The 24688-nt window shown below is 45.5% G+C and overlaps 1 protein-coding gene across 1 annotated transcript in view; it reads left to right on the plus strand.

Annotated features, from left to right (window-relative positions):
• Nucleotides 1–24688, plus strand: part of LOC139569894 (rho GTPase-activating protein SYDE1-like) — a 102679-nt gene that overhangs the window by 47940 nt on the left and 30051 nt on the right. Inside the window, exons 4-6 of the mRNA XM_071391218.1 lie at nucleotides 1503–2227; nucleotides 2462–2693; nucleotides 3371–3600. Coding sequence (XP_071247319.1) covers nucleotides 1503–2227; nucleotides 2462–2693; nucleotides 3371–3600 — 1187 coding nt within the window. The remainder of the gene's footprint in view (nucleotides 1–1502; nucleotides 2228–2461; nucleotides 2694–3370; nucleotides 3601–24688) is intronic.

Consider the following 24688-nt stretch of genomic DNA (forward strand, 5'->3'; position numbering starts at 1 on the left):
ACTGTAGCCACATGATTCATATGATACAGGTACTGTAGTCACCTACAGATAGCTACTGTAGCTATATAACATCTCTCTCCTCTCTCTATACCTCACGTCCCTATATTCTCTCCATCTCTCCTCTCTCCATCTCTCTCCTCTCTCCATCCCTCTCCTCTCTCCATCCATCTCTTCTCTCCATCTCTCCTCTCTCCATCTCTCTCCTCTCTCCATCTCTCTCCTCTCTCCATCCCTCTCCTCTCTCCATCCATCTCCTCTCTCCATCCATCTCCTCTCTCCATCCCTCTCCTCTCTCAATCTCCCCTCTATCCATCTCTCTCCTCTCTCCATCTCTCTCCTCTCTCCATCCCTCTCCTCTCTCCATCCCTCTCCTCTCTCCATCTCTCCTCTGTATGTGTAATCTCTGTATGTGTAATCTCTGTATGTGTAATCTCCCCTCTCTCCATCTCTCTCCTCTCTCCATCCATCTCCTCTCTCCATCCCTCTCCTCTCTCAATCTCCCCTCTATCCATCTCTCTCCTCTCTCCATCCCTCTCCTCTCTCCATCTCTCTCCTCTCTCCATCTCTCCTCTGTATGTGTAATCTCTGTATGTGTAATCTCCCCTCTCTCCATCTCTCTCCTCTCTCCATCCATCTCCTCTCTCCATCTTTCTCCTCTCTCCATCCATCTCCTCTCTCCATCTCTCTCCTCTCTCCATCCATCTCCTCTCTCCATCTCTCTCCTCTCTCCATTATCACTCCTCTTTCCATCCATCTCCTCTATCCATCTCTCTCCTCTCTCCATCCCTCTCCTCTCTCCATCCATCTCTTCTCTCCATCTCTCCTCTCTCCATCTCTCTCCTCTCTCCATCTCTCTCCTCTCTCCATCCCTCTCCTCTCTCCATCCATCTCCTCTCTCCATCTCTCTCCTCTCTCCATCCCTCTCCTCTCTCCATCCCTCTCCTCTCTCCATCTCTCCTCTGTATGTGTAATCTCTGTATGTGTAATCTCTGTATGTGTAATCTCCCCTCTCTCCATCTCTCTCCTCTCTCCATCCATCTCCTCTCTCCATCCCTCTCCTCTCTCAATCTCCCCTCTATCCATCTCTCTCCTCTCTCCATCCCTCTCCTCTCTCCATCTCTCTCCTCTCTCCATCTCTCCTCTGTATGTGTAATCTCTGTATGTGTAATCTCCCATCTCTCCATCTCTCTCCTCTCTCCATCCATCTCCTCTCTCCATCTCTCTCCTCTCTCCATCCATCTCCTCTCTCCATCTCTCTCCTCTCTCCATTATCACTCCTCTTTCCATCCATCTCCTCTATCCATGTCTCTCCTCTCTCCATATCTCTCCTCTCTCCATCCCTCTCCTCTCTCCATATCTCTCCTCTCTCCATTCCCTTCCTCTCTCCATCCATCTCCTCTCTCCATCATCACTCCTCTCTCCATCCCTCTCCTCTATCCATGTCTCTCCTCTCTCCATATCTCTCCTTTCTCTATTCCCCTCCTCTCTCCATGCCATCTCAGATGTAATTCAACAGATCCAGAGTGAGGAACTGCAGTCTTTCGGGGTTGCAGGTGGAGAAGGGGGTGTTTCCAGCTCCGGAGGGGGTGTGTCAGTCCCCTCAGACAGCCCCGGGGCCCAGAAGAAAGGGGGCGTGGCCAGCAGCATGATGGACAGGATCAAATCCCCAGGAATGGTACGGAAATCCCTATCCATGAAGATGAAGAAACTCCCGGAACTCCGCCGTAAACTCAGCCTGCGCTCCTCGCGCTCCCATCGCCACGGGAAGGAGGGGACGGACCGAGGAGGAGGGGACGGAGGTGGAGAGGGGACATCGCCCCCAAACGTCCGTAAGGAGCAGTCCAACGAGGTGATCAGCAGGTACCACCTGGACACGTCGGCCCCGGCGAGACCACAACGACGCTCCTCCAGGGGACGTTCCTCTGCCGCCAGTAAAGGGGGCTACCTGAGCGACGGAGACTCACCTGAGCTGCTGCCCAAACAGGGCCAGGGTGGACCAGGGGGACCCTCCTCGGCCCACAACACCCCTCTTACACCCCCCCACTCCAGCCAGGAGGGAGTGACCATGACATCTGACCTGAGCTCGTTCAGAGTCTACAGCTTGTCGGACCAGCCACGGTGCGCCCAGCGCGTCTCTGGCCTGCTCACGGTGCATCTCGTCGGGGTGGACAAACTGCTGAGGTCCCCTAAACAGGACGCCAGTAAGGAGGTGTTCTGTGCCATCCAGGTGATTTTAAATAAACTGTCTGTCTGTCTGTCTGTCTGTCTGTCTGTCTGTCTGTCTGTCTGTCTGTCTGTCTGTCTGTCTCCTTCCCTGTCTGTCTGTCTGTCTGTCTGTCTGTCTGTCTGTCTGTCTGTCTGTCTGTCTGTCTGCCTGCCTGCCTGCCTACCTACAATGTATTTAGAATCATTGAGAATAACACCAAAACAGTGTAACTTATTTTCCAATTGTGTTCATCAGGTGGATGGTGTAACCAGGGCCCGTACCGGCCTGCTGACCTCCAGGGGGGGCTCTCTGCCCCTCAACCACACCTTTAACCTGGAGCTGGAGAGGGCCAGGCTGCTGAAACTGGTGGTGCTCACCCCTTACCCCGGGGCTGAGACGACCACCACGAAGGGCAGCGACTCCACAGCAGCGACCAGGAACAGGGTCTGCTGTCTGGGGGCTGTGTCCATACCCCCTCTGTTCAAAGGTAAGGAGCACCAGAGAGTTTACAAGTCATATGAACGTAGTAGAGGAAGTTCTATGTCTCTCTGTTGTTATTGTACCGTCCACTTCACTGATGCTTGGCAATGTGAGGGGTGCAGCAGCAGGGTTTTCCATACCAGTGGACTTTATTTTGTCTGAAGGCATCTGCGCTATCCTTAGTTCCTGATCTTCTGGAATCACTCTGTCAATCAACTGTATTTGTCCTTCTCTTGTTCATTCCCCCCTTCTGTCCCTCTCCTTCCCCTTCTGCTATCTCTTCTGTCCATCTCCTTCCCCGTCTGCTATCTCTTCTGTCCCTCTCCTTCCCCTTCTGCTATCTCTTCTGTCCCTCTCCTTCCCCTTCTGCTATCTCTTCTGTCCCTGTCCTTCCCCTACTGCTATCTCTTATGTCCCTCATCTTTCCATTGTGCTATCTCTTCTGTCCCTCTCCTTCCCCTTCTGCTATCTCTTCTGTCCCCATCTTCCCCTTCTGCTATCTCTTCTGTCCCTCTCCTTCCCCTTCTGCTATCTCTTCTCTCCCTCTCCTTCCCCTTCTGCTATCTCTTCTGTCCCCCTCCTTCCCCTTCTGCTATCTCTTCTGTCCCCATCTTCCCCTTCTTCTATCTCTTCTGTCCCTCTCCTTCTCCTTCTGCTATCTCTTCTCTCCCTCTCCTTCCCCAGCCTCTCGGTCTCAGCAGATCTGCGTTAAGTTAGAGCCCAGGGGTCTATTGTACGTGAAGCTGACCCTGCTGGAGCAGTGGGAGCCCCCCGACCCCCGACCCTGCCACCTCAACCCTCCCATGGTGTTTGGAGTGGAGCTGCGCCACCTGGTGGACAAGGAGAACACTGCTGCCCCCGTTCCTCTGCTCATACAGAAGAGTGTGGCTGAGATCCAGAAGAGAGGACTGAGGGTTAGTTAGTTTACAGCACACTGTTTCATACACAGGACAACAACCCCCACCTCATTTACACTGTTTCATACACAGGACAACAACCCCCACCTCATTTACACTGTTTCATACACAGGACAATAACCCCCACCTCATTTACACTGTTTCATACACAGGACAACATCCCCCACCTCATTTACACTGTTTCATACACAGAACAACAACCCCCACCTCATTTACACTGTTTCATACACAGGACAATAACCCCCACCTCATTTACACTGTTTCATACACAGGACAACAACCCCCACCTCATTTACCCTGTTTCATACACAGGACAACAACCCCCACCTCATTTACACTGTTTCATACACAGGACAATAACCCCCACCTCATTTACACTGTTTCATACACAGGACAATAACCATTTACACTGTTTCATACACAGGACAACAACCCCATCTCATTTACACTGTTTCATACACAGGACAACAACCCCCACCTCATTTACACTGTTTCATACACAGGACAACAACCCCCACCTCATTTACACTGTTTCATACACAGGACAACAACCCCCACCTCATTTACACTGTTTCATACACAGGACAACAACCCCCACCTCATTTACACTGTTTCATACACAGGACAACAACCCCCACCTCATTAACACTGTTTCATACACAGGACAATAACCCCCACCTCATTTACACTGTTTCATACACAGGACAATAACCCCCACCTCATTAACACTGTTTCATACACAGGACAACAGCCCCCACCTCATTTACACTGTTTCATACACAGGACAACAACCCCCACCTCATTTACACTGTTTCATACACAGGACAACAACCCCCACCTCATTTACACTGTTTCATACACAGGACAACAACCCCCACCTCATTAACACTGTTTCATACACAGGACAATAACCCCCACCTCATTTACACTGTTTCATACACAGGACAATAACCCCCACCTCATTTACACTGTTTCATACACAGGACAACAACCCCCACCTCATTAACACTGTTTCATACACAGGACAATAACCCCCACCTCATTAACACTGTTTCATACACAGGACAATAACCCCCACCTCATTTACACTGTTTCATACACAGGACAATAACATTTACATTTACATTTAAGTCATTTAGCAGACGCTCTTATCCAGAGCGACTTACAAGTTGGTGCATTCACCTTATGATGTCCAGTGGAACAACCACTTTACAATAGTGCATCTAACTCTAAGGGGGGGGGGGGGGGGGGTTAGAAGGATTACTTTATCCTATCCTAGGTATTCCTTAAAGAGGTGGGGTTTCAGGTGTCTCCGGAAGGTGGTGATTGATTCCGCTGACCTGGCGTCGTGGGGGAGTTTGTTCCACCATTGGGGTGCCAGAGCAGCGAACAGTTTTGACTGGGCTGAGCGGGAGCTGTACTTCCTCAGAGGTAGGGAGGCGAGCAGGCCAGAGGTGGATGAACGCAGTGCCCTTGTTTGGGTGTAGGGCCTGATCAGAGCCTGAAGGTACGGAGGTGCCGTTCCCCTCACAGCTCCGTAGGCAAGCACCATGGTCTTGTAGCGGATGCGAGCTTCAACTGGAAGCCAGTGGAGAGAGCGGAGGAGCGGGGTGACGTGAGAGAACTTGGGAAGGTTGAACACCAGACGGGCTGCGGCGTTCTGGATGAGTTGTAGGGGTTTAATCGCACAGGCAGGGAGCCCAGCCAACAGCGAGTTGCAGTAATCCAGACGGGAGATGACAAGTGAAACCCCCCCCCCCCCCCCCCTCATTTACACTGTTTCATACACAGGACAACAACCCCCACCTCATTTACACTGTTTCATACACAGGACAATAACCCCCACCTCATTTACACTGTTTCATACACAGGACAACAGCCCCCACCTCATTTACACTGTTTCATACACAGGACAACAGCCCCCACCTCATTTACACTGTTTCATACACAGGACAATAACCCCCATCTCATTTACACTGTTTCATACACAGGACAACAACTCCCATCTCATTTACACTGTTTCATACACAGGACAACAACCCCCACCTCATTTACACTGTTTCATACATAGGACAATAACCCCCACCTCATTTACACTGTTTCATACACAGAACAACAACTCCACCTCATTTACACTGTTTCATACACAGGACAACAACCCCCACCTCATTTACACTGTTTCATACACAGGACAACAGCCCCCACCTCATTTACACTGTTTCATACACAGGACAACAGCCCCCACCTCATTTACACTGTTTCATACACAGGACAACAACCCCACCTCATTTACACTGTTTCATACACAGGACAACAACCCCCACCTCATTTACACTGTTTCATACACAGGACAATAACCCCCACCTCATTTACACTGTTTCATACACAGGACAACAACCCCCACCCTCATTTACACTGTTTCATACACAGGACAACAACCCCCACCTCATTTACACTGTTTCATACACAGGACAACCCCCACCTCATTTACACTGTTTCATACACAGGACAATAACCCCCACCTCATTTACACTGTTTCATACACAGGACAACAACCCCCACCTCATTTACACGGTTTCATACACAGGACAACAACTCCACCTCATTTACACGGTTTCATACACAGGACAACATCCCCCACCTCATTTACACTGTTTCATACACAGGACAACCCCCACCTCATTTACACTGTTTCATACACAGGACAATAACCCCCACCTCATTTACACTGTTTCATACACAGGACAACAACTCCACCTCATTTACACTGTTTCATACACAGGACAACAACCCCCACCTCATTTACACTGTTTCATACACAGGACAACCCCCACCTCATTTACACTGTTTCATACACAGGACAATAACCCCCACCTCATTTACACTGTTTCATACACAGGACAACCCCCACCTCATTTACACTGTTTCATACACAGGACAATAACCCCCACCTCATTTACACTGTTTCATACACAGGACAACAACCCCCACCTCATTTACACGGTTTCATACACAGGACAACAACTCCACCTCATTTACACTGTTTCATACACAGGACAACAACCCCACCTCATTTACACTGTTTCATACACAGGACAACAACTCCACCTCATTTACACTGTTTCATACACAGGACAACAACCCCCACCTCATTTACACTGTTTCATACACAGGACAACAACTCCACCTCATTTACACTGTTTCATACACAGGACAATAACCCCCACCTCTTTTACACTGTTTCATACACAGGACAACAACCGTACCTCATTTACACTGTTTCATACACAGGACGACAATCCCCACCTCATTTACACTGTTTCATACACAGGACAACAACCCCCACCTCATTTACACTGTTTCATACACAGGACAATAACCCCCCACCTCATTTACACTGTTTCATACACAGGACAATAACCCCCCACCTCATTTACACTGTTTCATACACAGGACAACAACTCCACCTCATTTACACTGTTTCATACACAGGACAACAACCCCTACCTCATTTACACTGTTTCATACACAGGACAACAGCCCCCACCTCATTTACACTGTTTCATACACAGGACAACAAACCCACCTCATTTACACTGTTTCATACACAGGACAACAACCCCACCTCATTTACACTGTTTCATACACAGGACAATAACCCCCACCTCATTTACACTGTTTCATACACAGGACAACAACCCCCACCTCATTTACACTGTTTCATACACAGGACAATAACCCCCACCTCATTTACACTGTTTCATACACAGGACAATAACCCCATCTCATTTACACTGTTTCATACACAGTACAACAACCCCCCCCCCCCCCCCCCCCTCATTTACACTGTTTCATACACAGGACATTAACCCCCACCTCATTTACACTGTTTCATACACAGGACAACAACCCCACCTCATTTACACAGTTTCATACACAGGACAACAACCGTACCTCATTTACACTGTTTCATACACAGGACAATAACCCCCACCTCATGTACACTGTTTCATACACAGGACAACAACCCCACCTCATTTACACTGTTTCATACACAGGACAATAACCCTCACCTCATTTACACTGTTTCATACACAGGACAATAACCCCCACCTCATTTACACTGTTTCATACACAGGACAATAACCCCACCCTCATTTACACTGTTTCATACACAGGACAACAACCCCCACCTCATTTACACGGTTTCATACACAGGACAACAACCCCCCCCCCCCCCCCCCCTCATTTACACTGTTTCATACACAGGACAACAACCCCACCTCATTTACACAGTTTCATACACAGGACAACAACCGTACCTCATTTACACTGTTTCATACACAGGGCAATAACCCCACCTCATTTACACTGTTTCATACACAGGACAACAACCCCACCTCATTTACACTGTTTCATACACAGGACAACAACCCTCACCTCATTTACACTGTTTCATACACAGGACAACAGCCCCCACCTCATTTACACTGTTTCATACACAGGACAACAACCCCCACCTCATGTACACTGTTTCATACACAGGACAACAACCCCACCTCATTTACACTGTTTCATACACAGGACAATAACCCTCACCTCATTTACACTGTTTCATACACAGGACAATAACCCCCACCTCATTTACACTGTTTCATACACAGGACAATAACCCCACCCTCATTTACACTGTTTCATACACAGGACAACAACCCCACCTCATTTACACTGTTTCATACACAGGACAACAACCCCCACCTCATTTACACTGTTTCATACACAGGACAATAACCCCACCTCATTTACACTGTTTCATACACAGGACAATAACCCCCACCTCATGTACACTGTTTCATACACAGGACAACAACCCCACCTCATTTACACTGTTTCATACACAGGACAATAACCCTCACCTCATTTACACTGTTTCATACACAGGACAACAACCCCCACCTCATTTACACTGTTTCATACACAGGACAATAACCCCCACCTCATTTACACGGTTTCATACACAGGACAACAACTCCACCTCATTTACACTGTTTCATACACAGGACAACAGCCCCCACCTCATTTACACTGTTTCATACACAGGACAACAACCCCCACCTCATTTACACTGTTTCATACACAGGACAACAACTCCACCTCATTTACACTGTTTCATACACAGGACAATAACCCCACCTCATTTATACTGTTTCATACACAGGACAACAACCCCCCACCTCATTTACACTGTTTCATACACAGGACAACAACCCCCCCCCTCATTTACACTGTTTCATACACAGGACAATAACCCCCCACCTCATTTACACTGTTTCATACACAGGACAATAACCCCCACCTCATTTACACTGTTTCATACACAGGACAACAACCCCACCTCATTTACACTGTTTCATACACAGGACAATAACCCCCACCTCATTTACACTGTTTCATACACAGGACAACAACCCCCCCCCTCATTTACACTGTTTCATACACAGGACAATAACCCCCCACCTCATTTACACTGTTTCATACACAGGACAATAACCCCCACCTCATTTACACTGTTTCATACACAGGACAACATCCGTACCTCATTTACACTGTTTCATACACAGGACGACAATCCCCACCTCATTTACACTGTTTCATACACAGGACAACAACCCCCACCTCATTTACACTGTTTCATACACAGGACAATAACCCCCCACCTCATTTACACTGTTTCATACACAGGACAATAACCCCCCACCTCATTTACACTGTTTCATACACAGGACAACAACCCCCACCTCATTTACACTGTTTCATACACAGGACAACAACTCCACCTCATTTACACTGTTTCATACACAGGACAATAACCCCACCTCATTTATACTGTTTCATACACAGGACAACAACCCCCCACCTCATTTACACTGTTTCATACACAGGACAACAACCCCCCCCCTCATTTACACTGTTTCATACACAGGACAATAACCCCCCACCTCATTTACACTGTTTCATACACAGGACAATAACCCCCACCTCATTTACACTGTTTCATACACAGGACAACAACCCCACCTCATTTACACTGTTTCATACACAGGACAACAACCCCCACCTCATTTACACTGTTTCATACACAGGACAACAACTCCACCTCATTTACACTGTTTCATACACAGGACAATAACCCCACCTTATTTATACTGTTTCATACACAGGACAACAACCCCCCACCTCATTTACACTGTTTCATACACAGGACAACAACCCCCCCCCTCATTTACACTGTTTCATACACAGGACAATAACCCCCCACCTCATTTACACTGTTTCATACACAGGACAATAACCCCCACCTCATTTACACTGTTTCATACACAGGACAACAACCCCACCTCATTTACACTGTTTCATACACAGGACAATAACCCCCACCTCATTTACACTGTTTCATACACAGGACAACAACCCCCCCCCTCATTTACACTGTTTCATACACAGGACAATAACCCCCCACCTCATTTACACTGTTTCATACACAGGACAATAACCCCCACCTCATTTACACTGTTTCATACACAGGACAACATCCGTACCTCATTTACACTGTTTCATACACAGGACGACAATCCCCACCTCATTTACACTGTTTCATACACAGGACAACAACCCCCACCTCATTTACACTGTTTCATACACAGGACAATAACCCCCCACCTCATTTACACTGTTTCATACACAGGACAATAACCCCCCACCTCATTTACACTGTTTCATACACAGGACAACAACCCCCACCTCATTTACACTGTTTCATACACAGGACAACAACTCCACCTCATTTACACTGTTTCATACACAGGACAATAACCCCACCTCATTTATACTGTTTCATACACAGGACAACAACCCCCCACCTCATTTACACTGTTTCATACACAGGACAACAACCCCCCCCCCTCATTTACACTGTTTCATACACAGGACAATAACCCCCCACCTCATTTACACTGTTTCATACACAGGACAATAACCCCCACCTCATTTACACTGTTTCATACACAGGACAACAACCCCACCTCATTTACACTGTTTCATACACAGGACAATAACCCCCACCTCATTTACACTGTTTCATACACAGGACAACAACCCCCCCCCTCATTTACACTGTTTCATACACAGGACAATAACCCCCCACCTCATTTACACTGTTTCATACACAGGACAATAACCCCCACCTCATTTACACTGTTTCATACACAGGACAACAACCCCACCTCATTTACACTGTTTCATACACAGGACAACAACCCCCACCTCATTTACACGGTTTCATACACAGGACAACAACTCCACCTCATTTACACTGTTTCATACACAGGACAATAACCCTCACCTCATTTACACTGTTTCATACACAGGACAACAACCGTACCTCATTTACACTGTTTCATACACAGGGCAATAACCCCACCTCATTTACACTGTTTCATACACAGGACAACAACCCCACCTCATTTACACAGTTTCATACACAGGACAACAACCGTACCTCATTTACACTGTTTCATACACAGGGCAATAACCCCACCTCATTTACACTGTTTCATACACAGGACAACAACCCCACCTCATTTACACTGTTTCATACACAGGACAACAACCCTCACCTCATTTACACTGTTTCATACACAGGACAACAGCCCCCACCTCATTTACACTGTTTCATACACAGGACAACAACCCCCACCTCATGTACACTGTTTCATACACAGGACAACAACCCCACCTCATTTACACTGTTTCATACACAGGACAATAACCCTCACCTCATTTACACTGTTTCATACACAGGACAATAACCCCCACCTCATTTACACTGTTTCATACACAGGACAATAACCCCACCCTCATTTACACTGTTTCATACACAGGACAACAACCCCCACCTCATTTACACGGTTTCATACACAGGACAACAACCCCACCTCATTTACACTGTTTCATACACAGGACAACAACCCTCACCTCATTTACACTGTTTCATACACAGGACAACAGCCCCCACCTCATTTACACTGTTTCATACACAGGACAACAACCCCCACCTCATGTACACTGTTTCATACACAGGACAACAACCCCACCTCATTTACACTGTTTCATACACAGGACAATAACCCTCACCTCATTTACACTGTTTCATACACAGGACAATAACCCCCACCTCATTTACACTGTTTCATACACAGGACAATAACCCCACCCTCATTTACACTGTTTCATACACAGGACAACAACCCCCACCTCATTTACACGGTTTCATACACAGGACAACAACTCCACCTCATTTACACTGTTTCATACACAGGACAACAACCCCCACCTCATTTACACTGTTTCATACACAGGACAACAACTCCACCTCATTTACACTGTTTCATACACAGGACAATAACCCCACCTCATTTACACTGTTTCATACACAGGACAATAACCCCCACCTCATGTACACTGTTTCATACACAGGACAACAACCCCACCTCATTTACACTGTTTCATACACAGGACAATAACCCTCACCTCATTTACACTGTTTCATACACAGGACAACAACCCCCACCTCATTTACACGGTTTCATACACAGGACAACAACTCCACCTCATTTACACTGTTTCATACACAGGACAACAACTCCACCTCATTTACACTGTTTCATACACAGGACAACAACCCCCACCTCATTTACACTGTTTCATACACAGGACAACAACTCCACCTCATTTACACTGTTTCATACACAGGACAACAACCCCCACCTCATTTACACTGTTTCATACACAGGACAACAACTCCACCTCATTTACACTGTTTCATACACAGGACAACAACCCCCACCTCATTTACACTGTTTCATACACAGGACAACAACTCCACCTCATTTACACTGTTTCATACACAGGACAATAACCCCACCTCATTTATACTGTTTCATACACAGGACAACAACCCCCCACCTCATTTACACTGTTTCATACACAGGACAACAACCCCCCCCCTCATTTACACTGTTTCATACACAGGACAATAACCCCCCACCTCATTTACACTGTTTCATACACAGGACAATAACCCCCACCTCATTTACACTGTTTCATACACAGGACAACAACCCCACCTCATTTACACTGTTTCATACACAGGACAATAACCCCCACCTCATTTACACTGTTTCATACACAGGACAACAACCCCCCCCTCATTTACACTGTTTCATACACAGGACAATAACCCCCCACCTCATTTACACTGTTTCATACACAGGACAATAACCCCCACCTCATTTACACTGTTTCATACACAGGACAACATCCGTACCTCATTTACACTGTTTCATACACAGGACGACAATCCCCACCTCATTTACACTGTTTCATACACAGGACAACAACCCCCACCTCATTTACACTGTTTCATACACAGGACAATAACCCCCCACCTCATTTACACTGTTTCATACACAGGACAATAACCCCCCACCTCATTTACACTGTTTCATACACAGGACAACAACCCCCACCTCATTTACACTGTTTCATACACAGGACAACAACCCCCACCTCATTTACACTGTTTCATACACAGTACAACAACCCCACCTCATTTACACTGTTTCATACACAGGACAACAACCCCCCCCTCATTTACACTGTTTCATACACAGGACAACAACCCCCACCTCATTTACACTGTTTCATACACAGGACAACAACCCCACCTCATTTACACTGTTTCATACACAGACAACAACCCCCACCTCATTTACACTGTTTCATACACAGGACAACAACTCCACCTCATTTACACTGTTTCATACACAGGACAACAACCCCCCCCTCATTTACACTGTTTCATACACAGGACAACAACCCCCACCTCATTTACACTGTTTCATACACAGGACAATAACCCACACCTCATTTACACTGTTTCATACACAGGACAACAACCCCCACCTCATTTACACTGTTTCATACACAGTACAACAACCCCCACCTCATTTACACTGTTTCATACACAGGACAACAACCCCCACCTCATTTACACTGTTTCATACACAGTACAACAACCCCCACCTCATTTACACTGTTTCATACACAGTACAACAACCCCCACCTCATTTACACTGTTTCATACACAGGACAACAACCCCCACCTCATTTACACTGTTTCATACACAGGACAACAACCCCCACCTCATTTACACTGTTTCATACACAGGACAACAGCCCCCACCTCATTTACACTGTTTCATACACAGGACAATAACCCACACCTCATTTACACTGTTTCATACACAGGACAACAACCCTCACCTCATTTACACTGTTTCATACACAGGACAACAGCCCCCACCTCATTTACACTGTTTCATACACAGGACAACAACCCCCACCTCATTTACACTGTTTCATACACAGGACAACCCCCACCTCATTTACACTGTTTCATACACAGGACAATAACCCACACCTCATTTACACTGTTTCATACACAGGACAACAACCCCCACCTCATTTACACTGTTTCATACACAGGACAACCCCCACCTCATTTACACTGTTTCATACACAGGACAATAACCCACACCTCATTTACACTGTTTCATACACAGGACAACAACCCCCACCTCATTTACACTGTTTCATACACAGGACAACCCCCACCTCATTTACACTGTTTCATACACAGGACAATAACCCCCACCTCATTTACACTGTTTCATACACAGGACAATAACCCCATCTCATTTACACTGTTTCATACACAGTACAACAACCCCCCCCCCCCCCCCCTCATTTACACTGTTTCATACACAGGACATTAACCCCCACCTCATTTACACTGTTTCATACACAGGACAACAACCCCACCTCATTTACACAGTTTCATACACAGGACAACAACCGTACCTCATTTACACTGTTTCATACACAGGACAATAACCCCCACCTCATGTACACTGTTTCATACACAGGACAACAACCCCACCTCATTTACACTGTTTCATACACAGGACAATAACCCTCACCTTATTTACACTGTTTCATACACAGGACAATAACCCCCACCTCATTTACACTGTTTCATACACAGGACAATAACCCCACCCTCATTTACACTGTTTCATACACAGGACAACAACCCCCACCTCATTTACACGGTTTCATACACAGGACAACAACCCCCCCCCCCCCCCCCCCTCATTTACACTGTTTCATACACAGGACAACAACCCCACCTCATTTACACAGTTTCATACACAGGACAACAACCGTACCTCATTTACACTGTTTCATACACAGGGCAATAACCCCACCTCATTTACACTGTTTCATACACAGGACAACAACCCCACCTCATTTACACTGTTTCATACACAGGACAACAACCCTCACCTCATTTACACTGTTTCATACACAGGACAACAGCCCCCACCTCATTTACACTGTTTCATACACAGGACAACAACCCCCACCTCATGTACACTGTTTCATACACAGGACAACAACCCCACCTCATTTACACTGTTTCATACACAGGACAATAACCCTCACCTCATTTACACTGTTTCATACACAGGACAATAACCCCCACCTCATTTACACTGTTTCATACACAGGACAATAACCCCACCCTCATTTACACTGTTTCATACACAGGACAACAACCCCACCTCATTTACACTGTTTCATACACAGGACAACAACCCCCACCTCATTTACACTGTTTCATACACAGGACAATAACCCCACCTCATTTACACTGTTTCATACACAGGACAATAACCCCCACCTCATGTACACTGTTTCATACACAGGACAACAACCCCACCTCATTTACACTGTTTCATACACAGGACAATAACCCTCACCTCATTTACACTGTTTCATACACAGGACAACAACCCCCACCTCATTTACACTGTTTCATACACAGGACAATAACCCCCACCTCATTTACACGGTTTCATACACAGGACAACAACTCCACCTCATTTACACTGTTTCATACACAGGACAACAGCCCCCACCTCATTTACACTGTTTCATACACAGGACAACAACCCCCACCTCATTTACACTGTTTCATACACAGGACAACAACTCCACCTCATTTACACTGTTTCATACACAGGACAATAACCCCACCTCATTTATACTGTTTCATACACAGGACAACAACCCCCCACCTCATTTACACTGTTTCATACACAGGACAACAACCCCCCCCCTCATTTACACTGTTTCATACACAGGACAATAACCCCCCACCTCATTTACACTGTTTCATACACAGGACAATAACCCCCACCTCATTTACACTGTTTCATACACAGGACAACAACCCCACCTCATTTACACTGTTTCATACACAGGACAATAACCCCCACCTCATTTACACTGTTTCATACACAGGAAAACAACCCCCCCCCTCATTTACACTGTTTCATACACAGGACAATAACCCCCCACCTCATTTACACTGTTTCATACACAGGACAATAACCCCCACCTCATTTACACTGTTTCATACACAGGACAACATCCGTACCTCATTTACACTGTTTCATACACAGGACGACAATCCCCACCTCATTTACACTGTTTCATACACAGGACAACAACCCCCACCTCATTTACACTGTTTCATACACAGGACAATAACCCCCCACCTCATTTACACTGTTTCATACACAGGACAATAACCCCCCACCTCATTTACACTGTTTCATACACAGGACAACAACCCCCACCTCATTTACACTGTTTCATACACAGGACAACAACTCCACCTCATTTACACTGTTTCATACACAGGACAATAACCCCACCTCATTTATACTGTTTCATACACAGGACAACAACCCCCCACCTCATTTACACTGTTTCATACACAGGACAACAACCCCCCCCCCTCATTTACACTGTTTCATACACAGGACAATAACCCCCCACCTCATTTACACTGTTTCATACACAGGACAATAACCCCCACCTCATTTACACTGTTTCATACACAGGACAACAACCCCACCTCATTTACACTGTTTCATACACAGGACAACAACCCCCACCTCATTTACACTGTTTCATACACAGGACAACAACTCCACCTCATTTACACTGTTTCATACACAGGACAATAACCCCACCTTATTTATACTGTTTCATACACAGGACAACAACCCCCCACCTCATTTACACTGTTTCATACACAGGACAACAACCCCCCCCCTCATTTACACTGTTTCATACACAGGACAATAACCCCCCACCTCATTTACACTGTTTCATACACAGGACAATAACCCCCACCTCATTTACACTGTTTCATACACAGGACAACAACCCCACCTCATTTACACTGTTTCATACACAGGACAATAACCCCCACCTCATTTACACTGTTTCATACACAGGACAACAACCCCCCCCCTCATTTACACTGTTTCATACACAGGACAATAACCCCCCACCTCATTTACACTGTTTCATACACAGGACAATAACCCCCACCTCATTTACACTGTTTCATACACAGGACAACATCCGTACCTCATTTACACTGTTTCATACACAGGACGACAATCCCCACCTCATTTACACTGTTTCATACACAGGACAACAACCCCCACCTCATTTACACTGTTTCATACACAGGACAATAACCCCCCACCTCATTTACACTGTTTCATACACAGGACAATAACCCCCCACCTCATTTACACTGTTTCATACACAGGACAACAACCCCCACCTCATTTACACTGTTTCATACACAGGACAACAACTCCACCTCATTTACACTGTTTCATACACAGGACAATAACCCCACCTCATTTATACTGTTTCATACACAGGACAACAACCCCCCACCTCATTTACACTGTTTCATACACAGGACAACAACCCCCCCCCTCATTTACACTGTTTCATACACAGGACAATAACCCCCCACCTCATTTACACTGTTTCATACACAGGACAATAACCCCCACCTCATTTACACTGTTTCATACACAGGACAACAACCCCACCTCATTTACACTGTTTCATACACAGGACAATAACCCCCACCTCATTTACACTGTTTCATACACAGGACAATAACCCCCCACCTCATTTACACTGTTTCATACACAGGACAACAACCCCCACCTCATTTACACTGTTTCATACACAGGACAACAACTCCACCTCATTTACACTGTTTCATACACAGGACAATAACCCCACCTCATTTATACTGTTTCATACACAGGACAACAACCCCCCACCTCCTTCACACTGTTTCACACAAAGAACAACAACCCCCCCCCTCATTTACACTGTTTCATACACAGGACAATAACCCCCCACCTCATTTACACTGTTTCATACACAGGACAATAACCCCCACCTCATTTACACTGTTTCATACACAGGACAACAACCCCACCTCATTTACACTGTTTCATACACAGGACAATAACCCCCACCTCATTTACACTGTTTCATACACAGGACAACATCCGTACCTCATTTACACTGTTTCATACACAGGACAATAACCCCCACCTCATTTACACTGTTTCATACACAGGACAATAACCCCCACCTCATTTACACTGTTTCATACACAGGACAACAACCCCACCTCATTTACACTGTTTCATACACAGGACAACAACCCCCACCTCATTTACACGGTTTCATACACAGGACAACAACTCCACCTCATTTACACTGTTTCATACACAGGACAATAACCCTCACCTCATTTACACTGTTTCATACACAGGACAACAACCGTACCTCATTTACACTGTTTCATACACAGGGCAATAACCCCACCTCATTTACACTGTTTCATACACAGGACAACAACCCCACCTCATTTACACAGTTTCATACACAGGACAACAACCGTACCTCATTTACACTGTTTCATACACAGGGCAATAACCCCACCTCATTTACACTGTTTCATACACAGGACAACAACCCCACCTCATTTACACTGTTTCATACACAGGACAACAACCCTCACCTCATTTACACTGTTTCATACACAGGACAATAACCCCACCTCATTTATACTGTTTCATACACAGGACAACAACCCCCCACCTCATTTACACTGTTTCATACACAGGACAACAACCCCCCCCCTCATTTACACTGTTTCATACACAGGACAATAACCCCCCACCTCATTTACACTGTTTCATACACAGGACAAGAACCCCCACCTCATTTACACTGTTTCATACACAGGACAACAACCCCACCTCATTTACACTGTTTCATACACAGGACAATAACCCCCACCTCATTTACACTGTTTCATACACAGGACAACAACCCCCCCCCTCATTTACACTGTTTCATACACAGGACAATAACCCCCCACCTCATTTACACTGTTTCATACACAGGACAATAACCCCCACCTCATTTACACTGTTTCATACACAGGACAACATCCGTACCTCATTTACACTGTTTCATACACAGGACGACAATCCCCACCTCATTTACACTGTTTCATACACAGGACAACAACCCCCACCTCATTTACACTGTTTCATACACAGGACAATAACCCCCCACCTCATTTACACTGTTTCATACACAGGACAATAACCCCCCACCTCATTTACACTGTTTCATACACAGGACAACAACCCCCACCTCATTTACACTGTTTCATACACAGGACAACAACCCCCACCTCATTTACACTGTTTCATACACAGGACAATAACCCCCACCTCATTTACACTGTTTCATACACAGGACAACAACCCCCACCTCATTTACACTGTTTCATACACAGGACAACAACCCCCACCTCATTTACACTGTTTCATACACAGTACAACAACCCCACCTCATTTACACTGTTTCATACACAGGACAACAACCCCCCCCTCATTTACACTGTTTCATACACAGGACAACAACCCCCACCTCATTTACACTGTTTCATACACAGGACAACAACCCCACCTCATTTACACTGTTTCATACACAGACAACAACCCCCACCTCATTTACACTGTTTCATACACAGGACAACAACCCCACCTCATTTACACTGTTTCATACACAGGACAATAACCCTCACCTCATTTACACTGTTTCATACACAGGACAACAACCCCCACCTCATTTACACGGTTTCATACACAGGACAACAACTCCACCTCATTTACACTGTTTCATACACAGGACAACAACTCCACCTCATTTACACTGTTTCATACACAGGACAACAACCCCCACCTCATTTACACTGTTTCATACACAGGACAACAACTCCACCTCATTTACACTGTTTCATACACAGGACAACAACCCCCACCTCATTTACACTGTTTCATACACAGGACAACAACTCCACCTCATTTACACTGTTTCATACACAGGACAACAACCCCCACCTCATTTACACTGTTTCATACACAGGACAACAACTCCACCTCATTTACACTGTTTCATACACAGGACAATAACCCCACCTCATTTATACTGTTTCATACACAGGACAACAACCCCCCACCTCATTTACACTGTTTCATACACAGGACAACAACCCCCCCCCTCATTTACACTGTTTCATACACAGGACAATAACCCTCACCTCATTTACACTGTTTCATACACAGGACAACAACCCCCACCTCATTTACACGGTTTCATACACAGGACAACAACTCCACCTCATTTACACTGTTTCATACACAGGACAACAACTCCACCTCATTTACACTGTTTCATACACAGGACAACAACCCCCACCTCATTTACACTGTTTCATACACAGGACAACAACTCCACCTCATTTACACTGTTTCATACACAGGACAACAACCCCCACCTCATTTACACTGTTTCATACACAGGACAACAACTCCACCTCATTTACACTGTTTCATACACAGGACAACAACCCCCACCTCATTTACACTGTTTCATACACAGGACAACAACTCCACCTCATTTACACTGTTTCATACACAGGACAATAACCCCACCTCATTTATACTGTTTCATACACAGGACAACAACCCCCCACCTCATTTACACTGTTTCATACACAGGACAACAACCCCCCCCCTCATTTACACTGTTTCATACACAGGACAATAACCCCCCACCTCATTTACACTGTTTCATACACAGGACAATAACCCCCACCTCATTTACACTGTTTCATACACAGGACAACAACCCCACCTCATTTACACTGTTTCATACACAGGACAATAACCCCCACCTCATTTACACTGTTTCATACACAGGACAACAACCCCCCCCTCATTTACACTGTTTCATACACAGGACAATAACCCCCCACCTCATTTACACTGTTTCATACACAGGACAATAACCCCCACCTCATTTACACTGTTTCATACACAGGACAACATCCGTACCTCATTTACACTGTTTCATACACAGGACGACAATCCCCACCTCATTTACACTGTTTCATACACAGGACAACAACCCCCACCTCATTTACACTGTTTCATACACAGGACAATAACCCCCCACCTCATTTACACTGTTTCATACACAGGACAATAACCCCCCACCTCATTTACACTGTTTCATACACAGGACAACAACCCCCACCTCATTTACACTGTTTCATACACAGGACAACAACCCCCACCTCATTTACACTGTTTCATACACAGGACAATAACCCCCACCTCATTTACACTGTTTCATACACAGGACAACAACCCCCACCTCATTTACACTGTTTCATACACAGGACAACAACCCCCACCTCATTTACACTGTTTCATACACAGTACAACAACCCCACCTCATTTACACTGTTTCATACACAGGACAACAACCCCCCCCTCATTTACACTGTTTCATACACAGGACAACAACCCCCACCTCATTTACACTGTTTCATACACAGGACAACAACCCCACCTCATTTACACTGTTTCATACACAGACAACAACCCCCACCTCATTTACACTGTTTCATACACAGGACAACAACTCCACCTCATTTACACTGTTTCATACACAGGACAACAACCCCCCCCTCATTTACACTGTTTCATACACAGGACAACAACCCCCACCTCATTTACACTGTTTCATACACAGGACAATAACCCACACCTCATTTACACTGTTTCATACACAGGACAACAACCCCCACCTCATTTACACTGTTTCATACACAGTACAACAACCCCCACCTCATTTACACTGTTTCATACACAGGACAACAACCCCCACCTCATTTACACTGTTTCATACACAGTACAACAACCCCCACCTCATTTACACTGTTTCATACACAGTACAACAACCCCCACCTCATTTACACTGTTTCATACACAGGACAACAACCCCCACCTCATTTACACTGTTTCATACACAGGACAACAACCCCCACCTCATTTACACTGTTTCATACACAGGACAACAGCCCCCACCTCATTTACACTGTTTCATACACAGGACAATAACCCACACCTCATTTACACTGTTTCATACACAGGACAACAACCCTCACCTCATTTACACTGTTTCATACACAGGACAACAGCCCCCACCTCATTTACACTGTTTCATACACAGGACAACAACCCCCACCTCATTTACACTGTTTCATACACAGGACAACCCCCACCTCATTTACACTGTTTCATACACAGGACAATAACCCACACCTCATTTACACTGTTTCATACACAGGACAACAACCCCCACCTCATTTACACTGTTTCATACACAGGACAACCCCCACCTCATTTACACTGTTTCATACACAGGACAATAACCCACACCTCATTTACACTGTTTCATACACAGGACAACAACCCCCACCTCATTTACACTGTTTCATACACAGGACAACAACCCCCACCTCATTTACACTGTTTCATACACAGTACAACAACCCCACCTCATTTACACTGTTTCATACACAGGACAACAACCCCCCCCTCATTTACACTGTTTCATACATAGGACAACAACCCCCACCTCATTTACACTGTTTCATACACAGGACAACAACCCCACCTCATTTACACTGTTTCATACACAGACAACAACCCCCACCTCATTTACACTGTTTCATACACAGGACAACAACTCCACCTCATTTACACTGTTTCATACACAGGACAACAACCCCCCCCTCATTTACACTGTTTCATACACAGGACAACAACCCCCACCTCATTTACACTGTTTCATACACAGGACAATAACCCACACCTCATTTACACTGTTTCATACACAGGACAACAACCCCCACCTCATTTACACTGTTTCATACACAGTACAACAACCCCCACCTCATTTACACTGTTTCATACACAGGACAACAACCCCCACCTCATTTACACTGTTTCATACACAGTACAACAACCCCCACCTCATTTACACTGTTTCATACACAGTACAACAACCCCCACCTCATTTACACTGTTTCATACACAGGACAACAACCCCCACCTCATTTACACTGTTTCATACACAGGACAACAACCCCCACCTCATTTACACTGTTTCATACACAGGACAACAGCCCCCACCTCATTTACACTGTTTCATACACAGGACAATAACCCACACCTCATTTACACTGTTTCATACACAGGACAACAACCCTCACCTCATTTACACTGTTTCATACACAGGACAACAGCCCCCACCTCATTTACACTGTTTCATACACAGGACAACAACCCCCACCTCATTTACACTGTTTCATACACAGGACAACCCCCACCTCATTTACACTGTTTCATACACAGGACAATAACCCACACCTCATTTACACTGTTTCATACACAGGACAACAACCCCCACCTCATTTACACTGTTTCATACACAGGACAACCCCCACCTCATTTACACTGTTTCATACACAGGACAATAACCCACACCTCATTTACACTGTTTCATACACAGGACAACAACCCCCACCTCATTTACACTGTTTCATACACAGGACAACCCCCACCTCATTTACACTGTTTCATACACAGGACAATAACCCACACCTCATTTACACGGTTTCATACACAGGACAACAACTCCACCTCATTTACACTGTTTCATACACAGGACAACAGCCCCCACCTCATTTACACTGTTTCATACACAGGACAACAACCCCCACCTCATTTACACTGTTTCATACACAGGACAACAACTCCACCTCATTTACACTGTTTCATACACAGGACAATAACCCCACCTCATTTATACTGTTTCATACACAGGACAACAACCCCCCACCTCATTTACACTGTTTCATACACAGGACAACAACCCCCCCCTCATTTACACTGTTTCATACACAGGACAATAACCCCCCACCTCATTTACACTGTTTCATACACAGGACAATAACCCCCACCTCATTTACACTGTTTCATACACAGGACAACAACCCCACCTCATTTACACTGTTTCATACACAGGACAATAACCCCCACCTCATTTACACTGTTTCATACACAGGACAACAACCCCCCCCCCTCATTTACACTGTTTCATACACAGGACAATAACCCCCCACCTCATTTACACTGTTTCATACACAGGACAATAACCCCCACCTCATTTACACTGTTTCATACACAGGACAACATCCGTACCTCATTTACACTGTTTCATACACAGGACGACAATCCCCACCTCATTTACACTGTTTCATACACAGGACAACAACCCCCACCTCATTTACACTGTTTCATACACAGGACAATAACCCCCCACCTCATTTACACTGTTTCATACACAGGACAATAACCCCCCACCTCATTTACACTGTTTCATACACAGGACAACAACCCCCACCTCATTTACACTGTTTCATACACAGGACAACAACTCCACCTCATTTACACTGTTTCATACACAGGACAATAACCCCACCTCATTTATACTGTTTCATACACAGGACAACAACCCCCCACCTCATTTACACTGTTTCATACACAGGACAACAACCCCCCCCCTCATTTACACT

The sequence above is a fragment of the Salvelinus alpinus genome, chromosome 3 (assembly GCF_045679555.1).
Source record: "Salvelinus alpinus chromosome 3, SLU_Salpinus.1, whole genome shotgun sequence".
In the NCBI taxonomy this organism is placed as follows: domain Eukaryota; kingdom Metazoa; phylum Chordata; class Actinopteri; order Salmoniformes; family Salmonidae; genus Salvelinus; species Salvelinus alpinus.